This window comes from Cnephaeus nilssonii, assembly GCF_951640355.1.
Source record: "Cnephaeus nilssonii genome assembly, chromosome: 14".
In the NCBI taxonomy this organism is placed as follows: domain Eukaryota; kingdom Metazoa; phylum Chordata; class Mammalia; order Chiroptera; family Vespertilionidae; genus Cnephaeus; species Cnephaeus nilssonii.
Genome location: NC_137085.1, coordinates 28,263,142 through 28,279,883, shown reverse-complemented (window position 1 = coordinate 28,279,883; position 16,742 = coordinate 28,263,142). Strand labels below are relative to the sequence as shown.

Sequence of the window (16,742 nt, the reverse complement as noted above, 5' to 3'; positions counted from 1 at the left end):
GAGGAGACCAGACAAGATTTACCTCCACAATTACCACCCCGATGCACGGGCTTTGCTGTGCCCTGGGAGCTCAGCAGCACAGAGGCCCTGAGCCCCCGTGCGCCCCGCGGAACGCACTCCATCCCACACACCTCTCCTGCCCGCAGCTCACCGGGCTTGGAGGGGGGGGGGCGCGGAGACGAATCAGACACGGTTCCTGCCCACCGAGCCCGCAGCCTGCGGGAGGGGACAACATACACATAAATTACCCGGATCCCCGGTGGGGGGGGGGGGGGGGCCAGGCCGAGGATGCAGGTAGGAGAGGCAGCCTGGGCAGCGGAGGGTGGGGAAGTTATTTCTCCATCAAAGCCAGGGTCGAGAACGAGGCCAAAGAGGTTGCTCTGCTGGGCCATCTGGCAGCTCCCGCTCTGCTGCCCGCCCCTCGGCCTGGAAGGGCTCCGAGGGCTCCCCGCTCCCGGCTGCTGGCCTCAGGGTCTCAGCAGCCCCCTCTCCTTCAGGACCTGCACCCCCTTTAGTCCTTGGGGTGCCCTCTCCGGAGGCTGCCTTGGAGGAGATGTAGCCTCCCAGCTCCTCACCGTTTGTCACCAGGTCAACAACCCCTTTTTCTTTAATTGTGCCGTTCTCCCACAGCGGAGCTGCCCAGAGGGCAGGAGTAACGTGCAGTGACCCAGGCCGGTGGTTCTCAAACCTTGCTGCCCATTAGGATCATCTGAGGAGCTTAAAAAATCCAAAGACCAGGCCACACCTCTGTGAATCAAAACGTGTGAGGGCTATCTGACGCTTAACTCAGTCCTTGGCACACAGCGCAAGATCTGTGTGGCTGCTGAAAATGCACTGGGGCTTATTGCTTTCTCAAATCCTCACCTGAGGACATGTGTATTGATTTTAGAGAAAGGGGAAGGGGGGAGGGAGAGAGGGGGAGAAAGGGATAGAGAGAAACATTGATCAGTTGCCTCCCACACATCCGGACGAGGGATGGAACCTGCAACCATTCAAGTGCATGAATTGACACCCAACTCACTGAGCCACACCAGACGGGGCTGGGGCTTGTTTTTTTAATGAAGATCATTTCATTAAAAAACCAGTCAAATCAGCATCTCTGGCTGGGGTCAGGGATCAGTATTTGTCCAAACGTCTGAGCTGCTTCCCTGGGCAGCCACCACCATTACCCAGCAAGCTTGAGAAGTCACATGTTCTGTGGAGGGAGCTGAGCCAGGGCCACCCCTCAGGCCGGTCCTCACAACTGCCAAGGCTGAACCCGGAGGCAGGGGCCCCGATGAAGTCCCACCTGCACCACGAAGTTATGGGGACAAGGCCCTTCCCCAGTCCAGGCCTCAGTTTCCCCAGGAGTGCACTGAGTAGGCCAGCCCTGAAGTTGGCTATGCTGATGGAGATCTCTCCTTTCCTAAACCGAACTTCCATCTGTGTTTTCTGGGACCGGCCCACAGGTCTGGCTGAGAGGCGGCTTGGTAGGGAGGGACCTGGGAGGAGAGGGGGTGTGATATCTTTGGGGGCCAAGAAAGGAAGCGTGAAGAAGCCTCCTCCAGGAGCAAATGCAGGGCTAGGTGGGAGAGCCCACAGGGGTGCTGGGGAGACCTCCAGGCAAGGCACACAGCAGTCAGTATTTCACCCACCTGTTCATTTCCCAAGATACTCACTGAGTACCAGGCATTGTTGCAGACACAAACCAGACAAGGTTCCTGCCCTCATAGAGCTTGTATGTTAATGGTACAGACAACAAACAAGACACGTAAGTAAAAATAAAGCATACAGAATGTGGTAAGGAGAAAACATAAAGCAGTGACATGTTAGGTAGAGTGACTAGGAATGGCTTCACTGAAAAGGTGACTTTTGAATACAGAGATGAAGGAAGTGAGAGTGAGTATGTGAATATCTGTCAGAAGAGCACTCTAAACTGAGGGAACAGCACGTGCAAAGGCCCTGAGGCAGAAGTGTGGGTGGTGGATGAGGCGGTCTGTAGGCTGGAGAGAGGTGAGGGGTGGAGAGGTAGAAGATGAGGTCAAGGAGAGGAGTATAAAGGCGGAGACCATGTATTGGCCTCTCCTCTGAGTGAGCAAAGAGGGACATGACCTGACTCAGATTTTAACAGGCTCACCCTGGCTGCTATGCTGAGAAGGTACTAAAAGGGACAAGAGTGGTAGTCAGGAGACCAGTGGGGAAGCTACTGCAAAGATTTATTGAAAGACTGACCTACCCACAGAGTGAGCACCTCTGGCCGTTGGAGCCTAATGCCTCGAGGCTGGGAAGGGCCAGCTGTGTGGCCTTGCAAGCAGATGGTCTGCTGGCCAAAGCCAAGGGCACTCACGGAGGGAGGCCAGATGGGGACTGCTGGGTGAGGGGAAAGTGCCTTGGGTTCTAGTCCTGGCTCTGCGTGACCTCGGGACATGCCCTTCTCCCCCCTGAGCCTATAACAGAAGTGAACACCAAGGTGCCTCCTAGGTTGTGGTGAGGATTCCATGACAGCATGGATGTACCAACTGAGTGTAAACTGAGAAGGGTGTGGCAGCAGGAAGAGGTCCTGTCTTGTCCTGCCTCACACCAGGAATGCCGGAGGGAGATGCATCCCATCTCTCCACTAGGGGGAGCCAGGGCGATTCTTCCTGGAGCAGAAATGCAGTTTGCAGGCCCCAGTCGGGCCTCATCCAGGGGATGTCAGAAGTCCCCTGCACCCTCTGGGGTGGAAATGGATGTGTCCCTGAGCTGTGCTCAGAGTGTCTGCCTGGATCGGTGTTGGTAGGACCTACCCTCCAAGAGACGCTCTGAACAGCCCGACGGCGGCTGTTGAGAGGTTGGTACATGGAGACCTAAAGTTCCATCAGGCTCATGCCAGGGGTCCCAGATAAACCAACTGAAGAGCAGGTGAGAAGGAAAAGCCACACGGAAGTGAAAGTGACCCCTGGCTCAAGGCGTTTGGTCTGAAGCAGGCAGGCTGGATGGCTTTTAGTTCATTCCTGCACTTCTGTGTGTGTGTGTGTATGTCTGTGTGTGTCTGTGTGTGTGTATTTCTGTGCGTGTGTCTGTGTGTGTGTCTCTCTGTATGTGTCTCTGTGTGTGTGTGTCTGTGTGTGTGTATGTCTGTGCGTGTGTCTGTGTGTGTCTCTCTCTGTATGTGTCTCTGTGTGTGTGTGTCTGTGTGTGTGTATGTCTGTGTGTGTATGTCTCTGTGTGTGTCTGTGTGTGTGTCTCTGTGTGTGTGTATGTCTGTGTGTGTCTGTGTATCTGTGCTTGTGTGTGTCTGTGTATATGTCTATGTATGTGTGTCTGTGTATGTCTGTGTGTATGTTTGTGTGAATGTGTGTGTGTCTGTATATGTGTGTGTGAATGTGTGGGTATGTGAATGTGTGTGTGTGTATGTCTGTGTGTGTCTGTGTATGTCTCTGTGTGTTTGTATGAATGTGTGTGTATCTGTGTATGTGTGTGTGAATGTGTGTGTGTGTCTGTGTATGTCTATGTGTGTATCTGTGTGTGTGTAAATGTGTGTGTGTATGTGAATGTGTGTGTGTGGTGTTTATTTTCCCTCCTGGTCCACACGTTATTCCGTGTGGCTTCTCCAGCCTTCACGGAGCATCTGCCCCGTGCCCGGCTCTGTGCTGGGGCGGGTGGTGCTGGGGTGCAGCGGAGCCTCGGACTCAGGAGCCCCCTCTGCTCCCCAGGCAGCCAGGAGCCAGCGGATCTCTCTCATCTCTCCACTTATCTGAAAGCCAAAAAGACCCAGGAAGATTCCCTTAAAACAGCAGAGGGGGCGGGGCCGCCGTGTAGGTGAGGGCAGGTTGTTCACCGCAGAAGGACCACCAGCTGTGGGCGCGCGGGGCTGAGATCCAGCCTGCTCCCCACTCCCCAGCCCTGAGCCCTGGTGTGGCTGCGTCCCCTCCTGGGGGGAGGAGCAAGGTCCCGAGAAAGAGCCTCGGGAAACCTTGGTTAGGCCCCGTGGCTTCGCCTCTTTCTCCCACAGGCCTTTCTTCACTTTGCTGTCCCACGTCAGGGGGACGTAAGGATGGAGACAGTGGGTCCCCAAAGGCAGTCAGACCTGGGCCCACCTGGGCTCTCATTCCTTTAGCCCCGAGGATGTGCTGGGCACGGAAAGAGGCACAGACGGCCTGCAAGGTGGCACCGCCGTGCCCGTCCCGGTCAGGGAGGAAGCATGAGCTGGCTCTCGGCGGCCTGCGTCTTCTCTTGTTGGAAAGGCTCTGGGGCGAGCAAGACTGGACTCTGTTACCCTGTGTGAGCCTCTGGCTCTGTGAAACGGGGCAGCACCCACCCCGGCTCGGTGGGGTCACTGCGAAGAGCAAGCAGCTTGGGAAACGAAAGGCAGTTGGCACCGGGCCTGCCTTACGGAGTTCCCTCTCGATGTACGATCCCAGGCCTCTCCCTCCCTCCTATTCTGGCCGGCTCTGGAGGAAGACCACGAAGATGCCTCCACCATAAAAGTTCAGAGACTGAGGTCCAGAGGGGGGCAAGGTGACTTCCCCGAAGGCTAGTAAACCTGGAGGAAGACTGAGACCCAAACCGAGGTGCTGAGTCCTGGGCCCAGGTGCCCTGCCTGCAGCCCACACCTTCTCAGCCTCCCCAGTTCTCCTTTACAGCTGGAGGGACCCTGGCACAGACTTGGCAGCGATGTTCCAGGTACGCGGGAAGGAGAGCAGGGATAGGTTAGGGTCAACCCTGGAATACAAAGAAGGGGAGCAAGGCAGGACTTGAACTTGCTCCCTATGGACGTGCAGGTGGGAGAAGGTACCCCGGAGTTCCCACGGGGACATTCTCAGAACCCACTGCCCACAGGACCCCTGTGCCCCAGCCAGGCCCTGAGGTGGAGGCCAGCCCTCCACCCTCACTGCCCCATTGCCTCAGTCCAGCCAGGGCTGGTGGACCTGAGCCCCGGCCAGCCTCCCCCACCAGCCCTCGCACCCGCCTGCCTCCTCCGTCTGGCCAGCATGGTGGCAGGCCCTGCCTGCTCCCCGGGGAGGCTGCCGCCAGGCCTGATGGCGCTGACGGAGGGAGGGAGGCCGCCAAGCTGTCAGTCTGGAGGTGCCCCTCGGAGCCCCTCCTGGCTGGAGCGAGGAGGGTGGGCCGGTGCTGGAGCTGGGCTGTCAGGGCCTTCACAGAGACAAGGCCAGAGAGGCGCTGCCTGACAGCTCGCCCACCGAATTAGGACCATTTGCATGCTAATTTCCAGCGCTCTAACGGGCTGGCGTGCTGGCTGGGTGTGTGGAGTGTACAGAGAGCGGCGCAGTGGCCTCCCCACCCGCGACGGAACAATGCTTGACTGATCTAGCTGCGTTAACGAGCAAATTATGGTAATTTTGTTATTACAAATGCATAGAAATTTCCAAAGCAGGCAGCCATTCAGGGCAGCTCCCTGCTCCTCCCCGCTCCTAAATACTGAGCCCCCTGTTTGTACACAGGGGCCTGGCACCCGTTCCAGGGATGGCGATCTGCGGGGGCCAGGCGTCCCCGGGAGCCTCCCGGGGAGACCCAGGGTGAGCTGGCCACAGGCCAGAGCATCCCTTCCGGTCAGCAATCGGACTCTTGTCTCCTGCACCCCACAAACCTCACCCTCTGCTGCCCGCCCCCCCCCCCCCCCGGAGTCCTGGGCCTAGAAATCCCACAAGCCACCACATTCAAGCTGGTTTCTTTCCATTCTGAGCAGGTAACTTGGGCGATTCTCCCCACAGATACTCCTGGGTCTTGCGAAATTCAATTATTTCTGCGCTTGGCACTCAGGAGGAGCTTGGGGACTGACTGATGACTGACTGGATGAATGAGTGAAGGAAGAAGAGAGGGAGGAAAGAGAGAGGTGAATAAGGGAGGGAGGGGGAGAGTGCTAAAGAGGGAGAGTGGGAAGAAAGGAAGGGAGGGAGGCCAGACTCATCCACAAATGAGGACAATTAAGAGGCACCACCCGGTCAGCTCACTGGTGGTGTAACTGATCCAAGACCTAACCAGAGGCGCTCATTTGGCCCCTGGCAACCCGCTCTGGAGTCTGTAACTGTCCTCTGTCAAAATCACGATTTCTCCCAGCTTTTCTGGTGACCTTTTTGATTAAAAGTATGCTTTTGGAAGTGTGCTCTGAGTATACCCAGGCAGAAACGATTTCCAGGAATGTGAGCTGCTCCCAGCAGGGACGCGTGGGTAGTTCCAGGCACAGGGCCCTCTCAGAGCCCGGCCCGGAGGTGGGAACCTGTTCGCAGCCAGTCCCCTTGGGGGCGGGGCCAGCGGACCCATCGGCAGGCCCCCTATTTGATGACAGGGGTTTCAGGTTGGGGCTGATGTTATTAAAAGGTCAGGAAGCGGCCTCAAATCATTTTGGAAGTCGTTGGGGAATAAACTATCAATTACAGAGAAGCACAGCGCCAGGGAACGTCTGCTCCAGGCGGCAGAGGAAGCCTGGGCTCACAGACAGGCATGGGAAGCAGAGACCTAAGCGCCAGCCGAGGCTGTAGAACCTCAGCCGGGCCACGGCCAGCTTCTCCTATTTGTCTGATGTTCTAATTGGGTCACACCTTCCAGAGGGAAACCGAACCCAGGGAAAGAACACACTCGTCCCTTCTTGTCTAGCTGCCTGACTCTGGGGAGCAGCAGAGAGCAGAGGACCTGGGCCTTGGCATGGCCTGTGGGTCCCGGGCAGAACCTCTGGCGGGTGCTGGGTAGACCCTCCTGCATCCCAGGAGATGCTTTGCAGCTGGCCAGGTCCCAGAAGCACACGAGAGAGCGGGGGTGGGGGTGGGGCGGGGGTGGGGGCGTTGATATTTCCCACTAGCCCAGAGGGGACAGCAGGGCAGGCCGCTACCACAGCAAGAGGGCCAGCCTGGCTCTTCCTCTGACATGCCGTGTGACCTGGAACAAGTCCTTTCCTTGACCTCATCCGTACGCTCCCAGGCTGAGTTCTAAACAGCGGCAGTGTCCAGCCCTGTCCACCCATGACGGAAGGAGGAGTGGCTGTGGAGTCCGCTGTGAGGTGCGAGTTAGAACAGACCCCTCCGCATACCACACAGATGCACCCCGAGCTAGGTCTTCAGTGCCTCTCCTTCAGGCAGATTCCCCCAAAGCCAAGGGCAAGGCCCTCAGCCTGGACCTCAGCTGAGTCCCTGCCTTTGCTGCTGTCCCATTACCTGCTCTACATCCCCCCCCCCCCCAAACGTCCTGTGCTGTGCGTGGCCCATGTCTGGTCTCCAGCTTCCAATGCCCTTGCAGCGTCTCTGGCTCCTTGTTGGGGAGTTCTCTTTCCAGGAATTCCCCACCCAAAGTGTTCCCAGAAAGTCTGCATGTTCACAAAGCCCTGATGGAAAGGAAGTTCTGGGGACCGTGGGGATCGGCTGTGATTTGAGACTCCTCTGTCCAGACCCGGTGCCTCCCGGGCCTCCGCGCTGCCTGTGCGGCCGCTTCTCTTGCGTCACACTGAGAAAGCAATCTCTAGATGTTAGCACGGTGTTTCTGAGAGCCAAGCTCCAATTTGGCAAAGCCCTCCCCTTGCCATCTGCATTCGACCACTCGCTGGCTGGGTGACCTTCACCAAATCACTCTCCCTAAGCCTCAGTTTCCATCTCTGAGAAGTGGGACTAATTAAGCCATGCCCCCCCGAACACTGCAGTGGGGACCCTCTGAGGTCACACGCCGCAGAGGCCTGCACCCAGCAGAGATCTGTCCAGAGGGTGGTTCCTATTCTTCGCATCGTTGTGAACAGGACCTCAGAGTGGCCATCCCTGTCGAGCATCCTGCCCGGGCAGGACCGTGCCCACGGCACCCGTGACCCGAGCGCGCTCCTTAGACAAAAGGACACGATAGCATAGTTGTCATTTTAACATGTCCTTTCCTCCCTCCTTTATCCCTCTTGCTCCTCTCGACTCCACTCCTTCCCTCTTCCTTTCTCTCTTTCTTCCACCCTGGATCTGCGTCTCCCCGATCCGGGCCCTTTATTTGTGCCGTTGCACATAGACTCCTTATAAAGAAAATTCATTTGTTCAGGGTCACCGCGTGGTTTTTCATTAAAAACAAATTACCCGCATTCAGGGAGGACATCTGGGCTTCGCGGGTCCCATTAATGACTATATTTCCAGCCTCCCGGCCCGGTTGGGCTCCCCTTGCCTGTCACCCTGCGTTCCCGGCCCCGGGAGGACAATGAGAATGACAGTCAAGTGAAAGGGAGAACATGAGGGATGAGGGCGAGAGGCGAGTCCCCCGAGAGGGGAAGGAGGGAAAAGTGAAAAAAATAAATAACTCAAACAGAGGGTAACAAGGGCCATTGTCTCGGTGTCTTCCAGAGGAGCCCGAGCAAATATTGGAGGAGCGAGCGGGGGCGTGGAAGTCGGCTGAAGCCTGTTTACTGCACAGCTGGACTCTGGGCCTCGGCTCGGCACTGGGCAGGGAGGGAGGGGCATGCTCACATTCAAATAAACGCCACCTACATGCACTGAGCGCCTGCTGTTTGCAGGACCTGGGCAGGTGGTCTGAGCCCTGGACCCTGCAGGGCGCTGTCTCCTCCCAGGGCTCTAACCAGGACTCAACCCCATAACCAGGGAGAGAGGCCACCCAGCAGTCTTGGAAGGCCCTCTGGCAAGAAGTACTCGGAAGCAATGCAGAAGAGAGCCCCCAAACCCCGGGGGCTCGGGGTCAGGCTGCTCCGCCGTTTTCTGTGTGGCTGGTGCTGGGGACAGCGCCCCGGCAGCTGCTCTGTAAGGTGGTGCACACCTGGGCTGCCGCCCGTGGCCAGTCCTGAGGGTTTATCTCCTGGAAGCTGGCTTGGCCGTCAGGACTTAGGGCCCGATGCCCAGCAAGGTCACCCGTTCTCCTCAGGACACCCACACTCCGCACCTGCACCCTTCTCCCTGCACCAGGCCAACCTGCCCCCGCGTCACTGCCCTCGTCACAGCCCAGACTTGAAGGGAACCTGAAACCATTTGCCGCCCACTTAGAACAGAGGTGGCAGGGAGCCCGCCAGTCTGCCAGGAGGTGACACCAGCAGGCAGGGACGTCACAGACTGAGAAGCCCTCGAATGCCAGGACCAGAAGGCCCCCTACGGAGCCCCTAATCCCATCTCCCGAGCTCCCGCCTCCTGTTTTAAGAGAGAGCAGGAGGTTCCAAGGCCATGTCCCCCGGCAACCCTCCAGTGGAACCTTCACGCTTCCAGCATGCTTTCCAGCTCGACGTCGTTGCTTTTGCAACTGTTTTCTTCCCAATGCAGCAGACGTCTCATCAGAGTCCCTCCAGTCCCAGAGTCACTGCAATGCAGGGTTCCCGGAGCCGGTCACATAGACGGTCCAGATCAGACCATTCCAGGTGCTCCATCCTGGGAGGCACAGCAGCCTCACCTCTGACCCCATCCAGATCCGCAGGCAGAGCCTGCCACCTGTCAAGGCTGCAGTTTGTACCGCCTCAGGCCCCAGAGGTTTCCAGAGGTTCAGGCTTCGGTGCTGGAGGAGGCCCAGCCTGCCTTCCTGCTCATCCCTGTCACCACCCCAAGGCTTTGGTCACACCCTGATGCCCATGTAAGGTTGATTTTTTATATGTTTCCCCAATTAGACTGTGAGCTCCCTGAGGGCAGGAGCTGTGTCTGTAACACCACTCCTAGCTCAGAACTAGCATCCAGTGTCTCTGAGGAAATGTTTGAAGGATGAATGAAGGAACAAATGAACAGCCACCTGCCGTTTCATCCTAGCCACGCCTGGCATTCCTGGGGTCAAGTCCATGTTCCTGATGTGGCAGAGTGACTGGAGGCCACTAGAGGGCAGCAAAGAGTCAGAAATGATCAACAGGTAGGCGACCTCTGCACTACCCCTGGTCCACCCGCCCAAGGAGGCTCCGAGTGGAAATGACAAGCCAGATCATACATTGGGGTTCTGGCTGAGCTCCGCCACAGTCCAGGCTTTCGCTTCCCAGCCTGGTGCTGAGGCCCTAGCCCCCAAGACCTGCTGCTCAAAGTGGGGAGGGGCTTAAGGTGGACAAAAGAAACCCACATCTCCTCTCCAGACCTCAGGGCCTGCCCTGCCTCACAGGGCGGGGGCCTCAGTTACTGCAGGCAAGGCAAGCTCAGAGAGGTCTTGGAGCTTGTGCAAAGTCACACAGCTAAGCAGTGGTGAAGCCACACGCCTTCCACGGTACCCCCCACTTCTCCTGGGGCAACTCCACAGCTCTCCCTCTCTCTGGGCCAGACCCTCCCCTGCACTCCTGACCTGCTTTGCCACTTGTCTGCAGAGGGACCTCACCCGGATGTCTGCTTGGCCTCCAAAAGGTGACAAGTCCAAAACCTAATCGTGCTGGCCACCAGCCTCCTCCTCAATCAGGTCCCCTTCCGGCCAACCCCATTCACCCAGCCTGGGCTGGCGGCCATGCCCCCACCCGTGCGAACCCACTCCAGCCACGGCGGACCAACCCCAGGTGCCCCTCTGTTTTCTCAGACCTGCAACATTCAGCGTCTGCCCCACTCCTGCCTGGAAACACTCTTGTTTGTGACTGGGTTCTCTAGTTGCCGCTCCCACTGATCCATGGGGTGTGAGCTCTGCTGGGCAGCCCACAGTTTAACGCCAACTCGGCCAGGCCAGCTTTAGGCATGCCAGCTAGGCTTGCCTTCTCACCGCTACACCCAGCTCAGTCCCCTATATACACAATCAGCAGCATCATTGTAATGAACACCTACATGGCACTTAATATGTGCCAGGCAAAGTTCTAAGGCTTCTTACAGATTTTACATCATTGCATGCTCACTCTTATTACCATCGTCCCCATTTCATCGATGAGGAGGAAACTAGGGCACAGAGAAGTCATATAACGTGCCCCACGTCACACAGCTGGTGAGAAGCAGGCGGGGATTCAGAACCAGGCAGAGCCCATGCTCCTAACCACCCAGCCTCCCTGTGTCACCAGGCCGCTGCCCAGCATCCTCGCTGCTGCGCCAGCATTGGGCTGAGCTCTTGCTGGAGCCCCGCCCAAAACCCCCCTTCTTATTTCAACTGGGCCAGGCACTCAGCCAGGAACTGGGGCACGGCGGCGAACAAGCAGACATAGCCTGGGACTGTGCAACCCTGTGGACTGCACAGACCGGAGGGGAAGGCACACGAGGAAGGAGTCAAGCACTGATTGAAATTCCTTCCCTTGTGCTTAGGATCACGAGTGGAAAGAACGGGACACTGTAAGAGAGGAGTGGTGGGGGTCCTGGCTTAGACGGTGTGGTAGGCAGAATAACAGCCCCCCAACACAGATGCCTAGGTCCTAACCCTGGGACCTGTGAGCATGGTAGGGTATGTGGCAAAGGGGAATTAAGGTTACTGATGAGCTGACCTGGAGATAAGGAGAGTATCCTGGATTACCCAGGTGGGTCCGATAAAGCCCCAAGGAGCCTTATGCGTGGAAGAGGGAGGCCGGAGAGAGAACCAGCGGCAACAGTGGGCCGAGGACAAAGACTCAGCCCAGTGACAGCTTTGAAGATGACGATGAAGATGGGACCTCGAAGCAAGCGATCTGGGCAGTATCTACACACTGGAGAAGGAGTGACTCTCCTCTGCAGAAGGAACACAGCCCTGCCTGCACGTGGGCCTTCGCCCGGTGAGACCCTGACCTCCAGACCTGAAAGGTGGTAGATTTACCTTGTTTTAAGCCACTTGTTTGTGGCAACTCACTTCAGCAGCGATAGGAAACGAATACATTTTGGGTCAAAGGGAAGACCCCTCTGAGGAGGTGAAACCCACAGGGATGAGGGGGGCAGGGCAGGCTGGGCCAGTCACATGGGAGCAGCGGGGCGGGGATGCACCCTGGAAGCAGAGGGAATCACACCTGTCTCTCCTTCCTCCCGCCAGGGAGCAGCGGGCCTGTCTCTGCTCGCCTCTTGCTGCTGTTCCAGACCTCCTCACTAGCCCAAGCTCCTGCTCCACCCTCACCCTCACCCTCACCTCCTACTGTCAAAGAAAATAAAAGCCGTCAGTTAACTGAGCAATGTAATTGAAAGGCCCCTAGAAATGATGTGTCCCAATCCATGGCAAGTAGAGTGCCAGGGCTGGAGGGACCCACCATACTCCTCGGGCCTCCTGTCAAATAGCATCTTGTCTGTTACAGCCCTGGGGGGCCTCCCTCCCTTAGCAAACACCCACAAAAGGACCTACTATGTGCTAAGGTCCACGAAGGGTGCAGAAGACAAGTAAGGCAGAGGGCCTGGTCCTCAATGAGGTCACCTCCCAGTGGCATAGCTAGCTGGGCCACCAACACAGTGTGCCATGTGGCACAACAAAGCCAAGTGTAAGGCTCTATCCCCAGAGGAGGCCACGCCAGAAGGCTTCATGGGGCAGGTGAGATGCATGTTCAGCCCTGACGAGTGACACTGGATCCTCACAGGCCATAGTAGGAAGTGGTCTAAGCTGAGGGCACAGAATCAAGAGGGACACTGACCGGGAAGAGTGAGTTGTGCTGGGAACCAGGAGCCGTCAGGGCTGGGGACAGGCTGGGGAAGGAGGCCAGAAAGGCAAGCTGAGGCCAGACCATGGAGATGCCTGAATGGCAGGCCAAGGACCCGCACTGCTGAAAGGCGGGCCATCTTTGCTGCGAGCCAACCCTGGGGCAGTTCCTGCAAAGACCGTGCATACGAGCCCGCGATGTCCCTGAAGCCGTCCAAGGGGCACATTTGGAAACCATGTTGGAGACAGTCCCAAAGCCGTGACAGTGATGTGGACACTGAGGAACAGGAACCAAGCACCGTGCCCACCTCGTAGGGATTCCCAGCCCTGACAGTGCTGGGGTATGTGAGAAGAGAAAACGAGGAAGGGAGAACAGAGAAAGGGAGGGGAGGGGAGAGACATGCACAAGAGGACACTGTGTACTCACCCCGCCTCCACTTTGGAAACAATCTCAGGGACCACGCCCCGGGCCAACCCTGCGGCAGCCCCTGCCTAGCTGCTGCCACCACCAACGGGCAAGGAGCTGCCATCAGCTCCCCCGGGGGCCCGGCCAGGCCCATGGCCACGTGTAATTAGGGCTGGAGTGATGATGGGGGCCGGAGGGCAGGCTCTGTTTGGATCAGCTCGGGAAAGTTCGGCTGCTCTCTGAACATGGCCTCTTCGGCGTTGGCAGTGGGGAGGCAGCAGGGCAGCTGGTGGCCTCAGCTGCCAAAATGCTGCCGCCTACCCTCTGGCGTCACTGAGAAGCTTGCCTTGATGAGCCAGAGCACGCACGGCAGCACAGACAGAGGGAGGAGTGTGAACTGACCGGCCAAGACCCCGGCACGAGCTGTGCAGCCTTGGGAAACCCCCTCACTGCTCTGAGCCTCAGCTTCTCCTGTTGGAAAACGGGGGGCTACACCCCAGACCGGCCCACCTCGCGGGGTGGCACCATCAGAGGGCTCCCAGGAAAGCACTTTGCATTCATTCAAATGCTGCATACATTCGAGGGGCCACTAACGGAGATGGCTTGGGACCCATCTCCCGAGGCTGCCCTAACCTGTTCACGGTTGGGACAGGTCGGGGTGGGGTGTGTCCCGCCACCTGTTTCCCTTACGCCTGCGCGTTCCCCGTGCTCTGCACGGGCCCGTCCTTGTAGCAGAAAAGGCAAAGGCTTCGCAGGTGTGACCTTGGCAGGCCTCCCCGCATTGGCACGGCCCAGGGCGGGAGTACACACGGAGGCCACTTCCCATATGTCTCATATTTAAAAGCCATACATCAAGCTAACAAACCGTTAAATGAAACATGCTCCATCCTCCTACCTTGTTAAACACATCTTTGTAATAACCTGGAAAGCAGGAGTGAATTTAGAATTCCGGGACCCCTGGGCATCTGTGCCAGGACCTGGCTGCATGGGAGAGCCACCTGAGCTACGACCTGCCCTGCTTCCCTTCCCCAAACCCACTCACACCCGAGCTCCGTCCACACCCCCGCGGAGAGCCAGTCCTCAGTCGTGGGGTGCACATGCCTGTGATGTAAGTCAGGGAAGATGCTGGAAGCGTCTTGGTGCTATCTGGACAGGGCCCCGAGGGTGGGCTCGAAGGAGGGGCTTGGGTACCAGGTGGACAGATCCCCTCGGCCCTGCAGACTCTCCATGGTCCATCAGGGGGAGGGGCTTATAAGGCCAGAGTAGGTTCCTCTTGCCTGGGTCTAAGGGGGGTTCACACTGCTCAGGACTCCTACTTGCTGGTTGACTTGGGCCCGTCCCAACCCCTTTCTGGGCTCAATTTCCTCAGCAAGAAAGCAGGTGAACGATTCACCCTCCTACTTCTCAGAGCTGTTGTGAGGCTCCAAAGAGAAGTCCATGGGGTGGGAAAGGGGAGAAATACCAGCTGGCTTTCCACACGCCCCGAGAGAGCCAGCAGTGTGTGCGGGGAGAGGAGCGCCCCTGGACCCCCAGGACGGAGTAAGCCGTGTGGCCCCTGTAAATGACTCAAAACACGGGACCACACGAACCCTGAAAGGAAGTGTAACAACATTTCAACCTGACTTCCCCCCAATCATTTCTTTACACATCTTTTAAAAAACGGATACTTGGGGTACCCTGCTGCGCTCATGCCCTTAGCCCGCGGACAGCACCGTGTGCTGTGCTGTGCATGGAGGGGCACGTGGTGGGCTCCCTTCCGCTGTCTTGAAAGAAACTGACACGTTGCCGGCCCGGGGGGAGCAGGTTTCAAGGGCCACCGGGTGTTCAGTTTAGAATCAAGTGACAAACCCACCAGGCAGCCTCCTGTCTGTCCTGAGCACACGGTCCTCAGTCCCAAAGCGTGAGGCCGGGGGAGCGCCTCGGGGTTCTCCTGTGTTCAAGTCACATGGATCGGATGGGGAAGGGAGGTGGGAGGAGAGGGTGGGGGAGGGCCCTCACTCCCCAGGCTGGGCGACCTGCGACCAGGTCCTGCACCCCTCTGTGTTCAGACTTCCCGGGTGGCCAATGAGGGCTGTTTGAGTGACAGCCAATCGCCCCCCTCTCTCTGATGTCCTCCCGGGTGCCGCCATTGGCTGGCCGAGAGTGCGGACCTCCGCCTGATTTATTCAGGTCCACTTCTCAGAAGCACAGAGGTCACCGGGGCTGCTCCGGGAGATGCCCCCCCGAAACCCCATCCGCTGCCTGCTGTGGAGACGCCAACGATGCAAACTCACCAGGCACCATCCCTGTCAGCGTCGGGGCTGAGTAGCTGCCCTGTCCGGCGGGGGGGACGTGCGGAGGGTACCCGGGGAGGGTCGTGCTCGCCAAGTCTCGGCCTGAGGAATCAAAGCAACAAATCACAGGGTGAGCGTCTCCGCAGCCAGCTGCTCGTGTCCACAGCTCCCCGGACATCTGCACATTTGTCACGTCTGGGCGCTGAACACCAACATGCCCCCAGCTCCTCACGTCACTCGCATGGACACACACACACACACACACACACACACACACACACACGCACACGCACACCTCCAGCCACCCTGGCTCCACGCAGCAGGAACAGGATGGCTCTGCTGTGTCCCTGGGAAACCGGAGCTCCAGCGGCTCGCCTTGCCCTCTGCCCCCAGTAGAACTTGGGCTTCGGCACCGCCACCCCTTTGCTCTGTTGTGCCCTCTGCTCCTGCTGCACCGGCCCAACGTCACCGCCTTCAGAGACCAGCTCAGACGCCTCCCTCCACCTCAAACCCCCACAGCTCTGGTCCTCACGGAATTCTTCTGCCTTTGGCCTGAGCCAGTCACTCATTCAATGAAGGCACAGGAAGCGCCTCCTGATACCAGATACTGTGCTGGGCACCGGGGCCGGGAGGCAGGCACTGGCAAGAGCGTGCCCACCTCTGCAGGCTGCGGGGTTCTGGAGAGCAGGGTGACTCCCCATTCACCGCCCACACAATCTGCCTCCATGTATTAATGACAATGACAAACCAAAAATGCTAACATAGAAATGACAAGACACCAGGTCTGTTCTTAGTATTTTAAATTATTAACTCAATTAACCCTCAGCAACTCTTTGAGGTAAGGTACTGATGCTACCCCCATTTTACAGGATGCTAGACATGGAAAGGCCAAAGTCCACATGGTTAGCCACTCCACGCCACTGCCTTGCACGTACACCTGGCCGTGCCTCTGACCCCGTGTCCAGAGGCCCCACGTGTCTCAGCGGGGACACCCAGGCTGAGCCTTGCCTTCCAGCCACACGGTCCCCACTGCTCATTGGCTCCATCATGAGAATGAAATTCAACTGCGCAGCTTTTGTGGCTATGTGTGTTGGGATGAGAGCCAGGAGCACATCAGAGGAAGCCATATCTGCCTCCTGGGGGACGGAGGGTGTTGTCCTGATAAGAGGCGGCCTGGTGCAGGGGAGCTCGCCTGGCTGCCTGAGATGGATGAGAGGGTCCTGAGAGAGGAAGGTCGTGCCTAAAGACAGCTGATTTGAGGCAAGGCTGGTACTAGAATCCAGCTCTCCAGCTCCTGGGATGGGGTTCTTTCTTCAACGGGGACTGAACCCCAATAATTTCTGCCACTGTTACACATGCTTATAACCTTGATTCCAAAAGCAAGGGATTGAAAAATCAGTGCCTCACCAAAGCCTCACTCAACTCAAGAAGCCGGCTAAAAAAGCAATACAGTGAACCTAAGGAAAGGAGGAGGAAGGAATTGATCAGGAAAAAGCAGGAAATAACAAATTAGGAAACAGAAAAGCAGACAGAACAATAAATACAACCAAGAATTGTTATTTGAAAAGACCAATAAGATAGATGAACCTAGGAATACGGAGGAGATACAACCAGAGATATGGAAGAGATGATGCTAAAAACCACTTAAAAATGTATGGCTGCTC

The 16,742-nt window shown here is 57.6% G+C and overlaps 1 protein-coding gene across 8 annotated transcripts in view; it reads right to left on the bottom strand.

Moving 5' to 3' along the window:
- PAX5 (paired box 5) overlaps window positions 1-16,742 on the bottom strand; it is a gene marked incomplete at both ends in the record, with an annotated part of 152,272 nt that overhangs the window by 10,813 nt on the left and 124,717 nt on the right. For 5 of the 8 annotated variants that reach the window (XM_079791276.1, XM_079791278.1, XM_079791280.1 and 2 more), the window contains one exon: window positions 15,079-15,180. The exons of the other annotated variants lie outside the window; for them this stretch is intronic. In XM_079791276.1, the coding sequence (XP_079647402.1) occupies window positions 15,079-15,180 (102 nt within the window). The remainder of the gene's footprint in view (window positions 1-15,078; window positions 15,181-16,742) is intronic. 8 annotated transcript variants of the gene reach the window in all.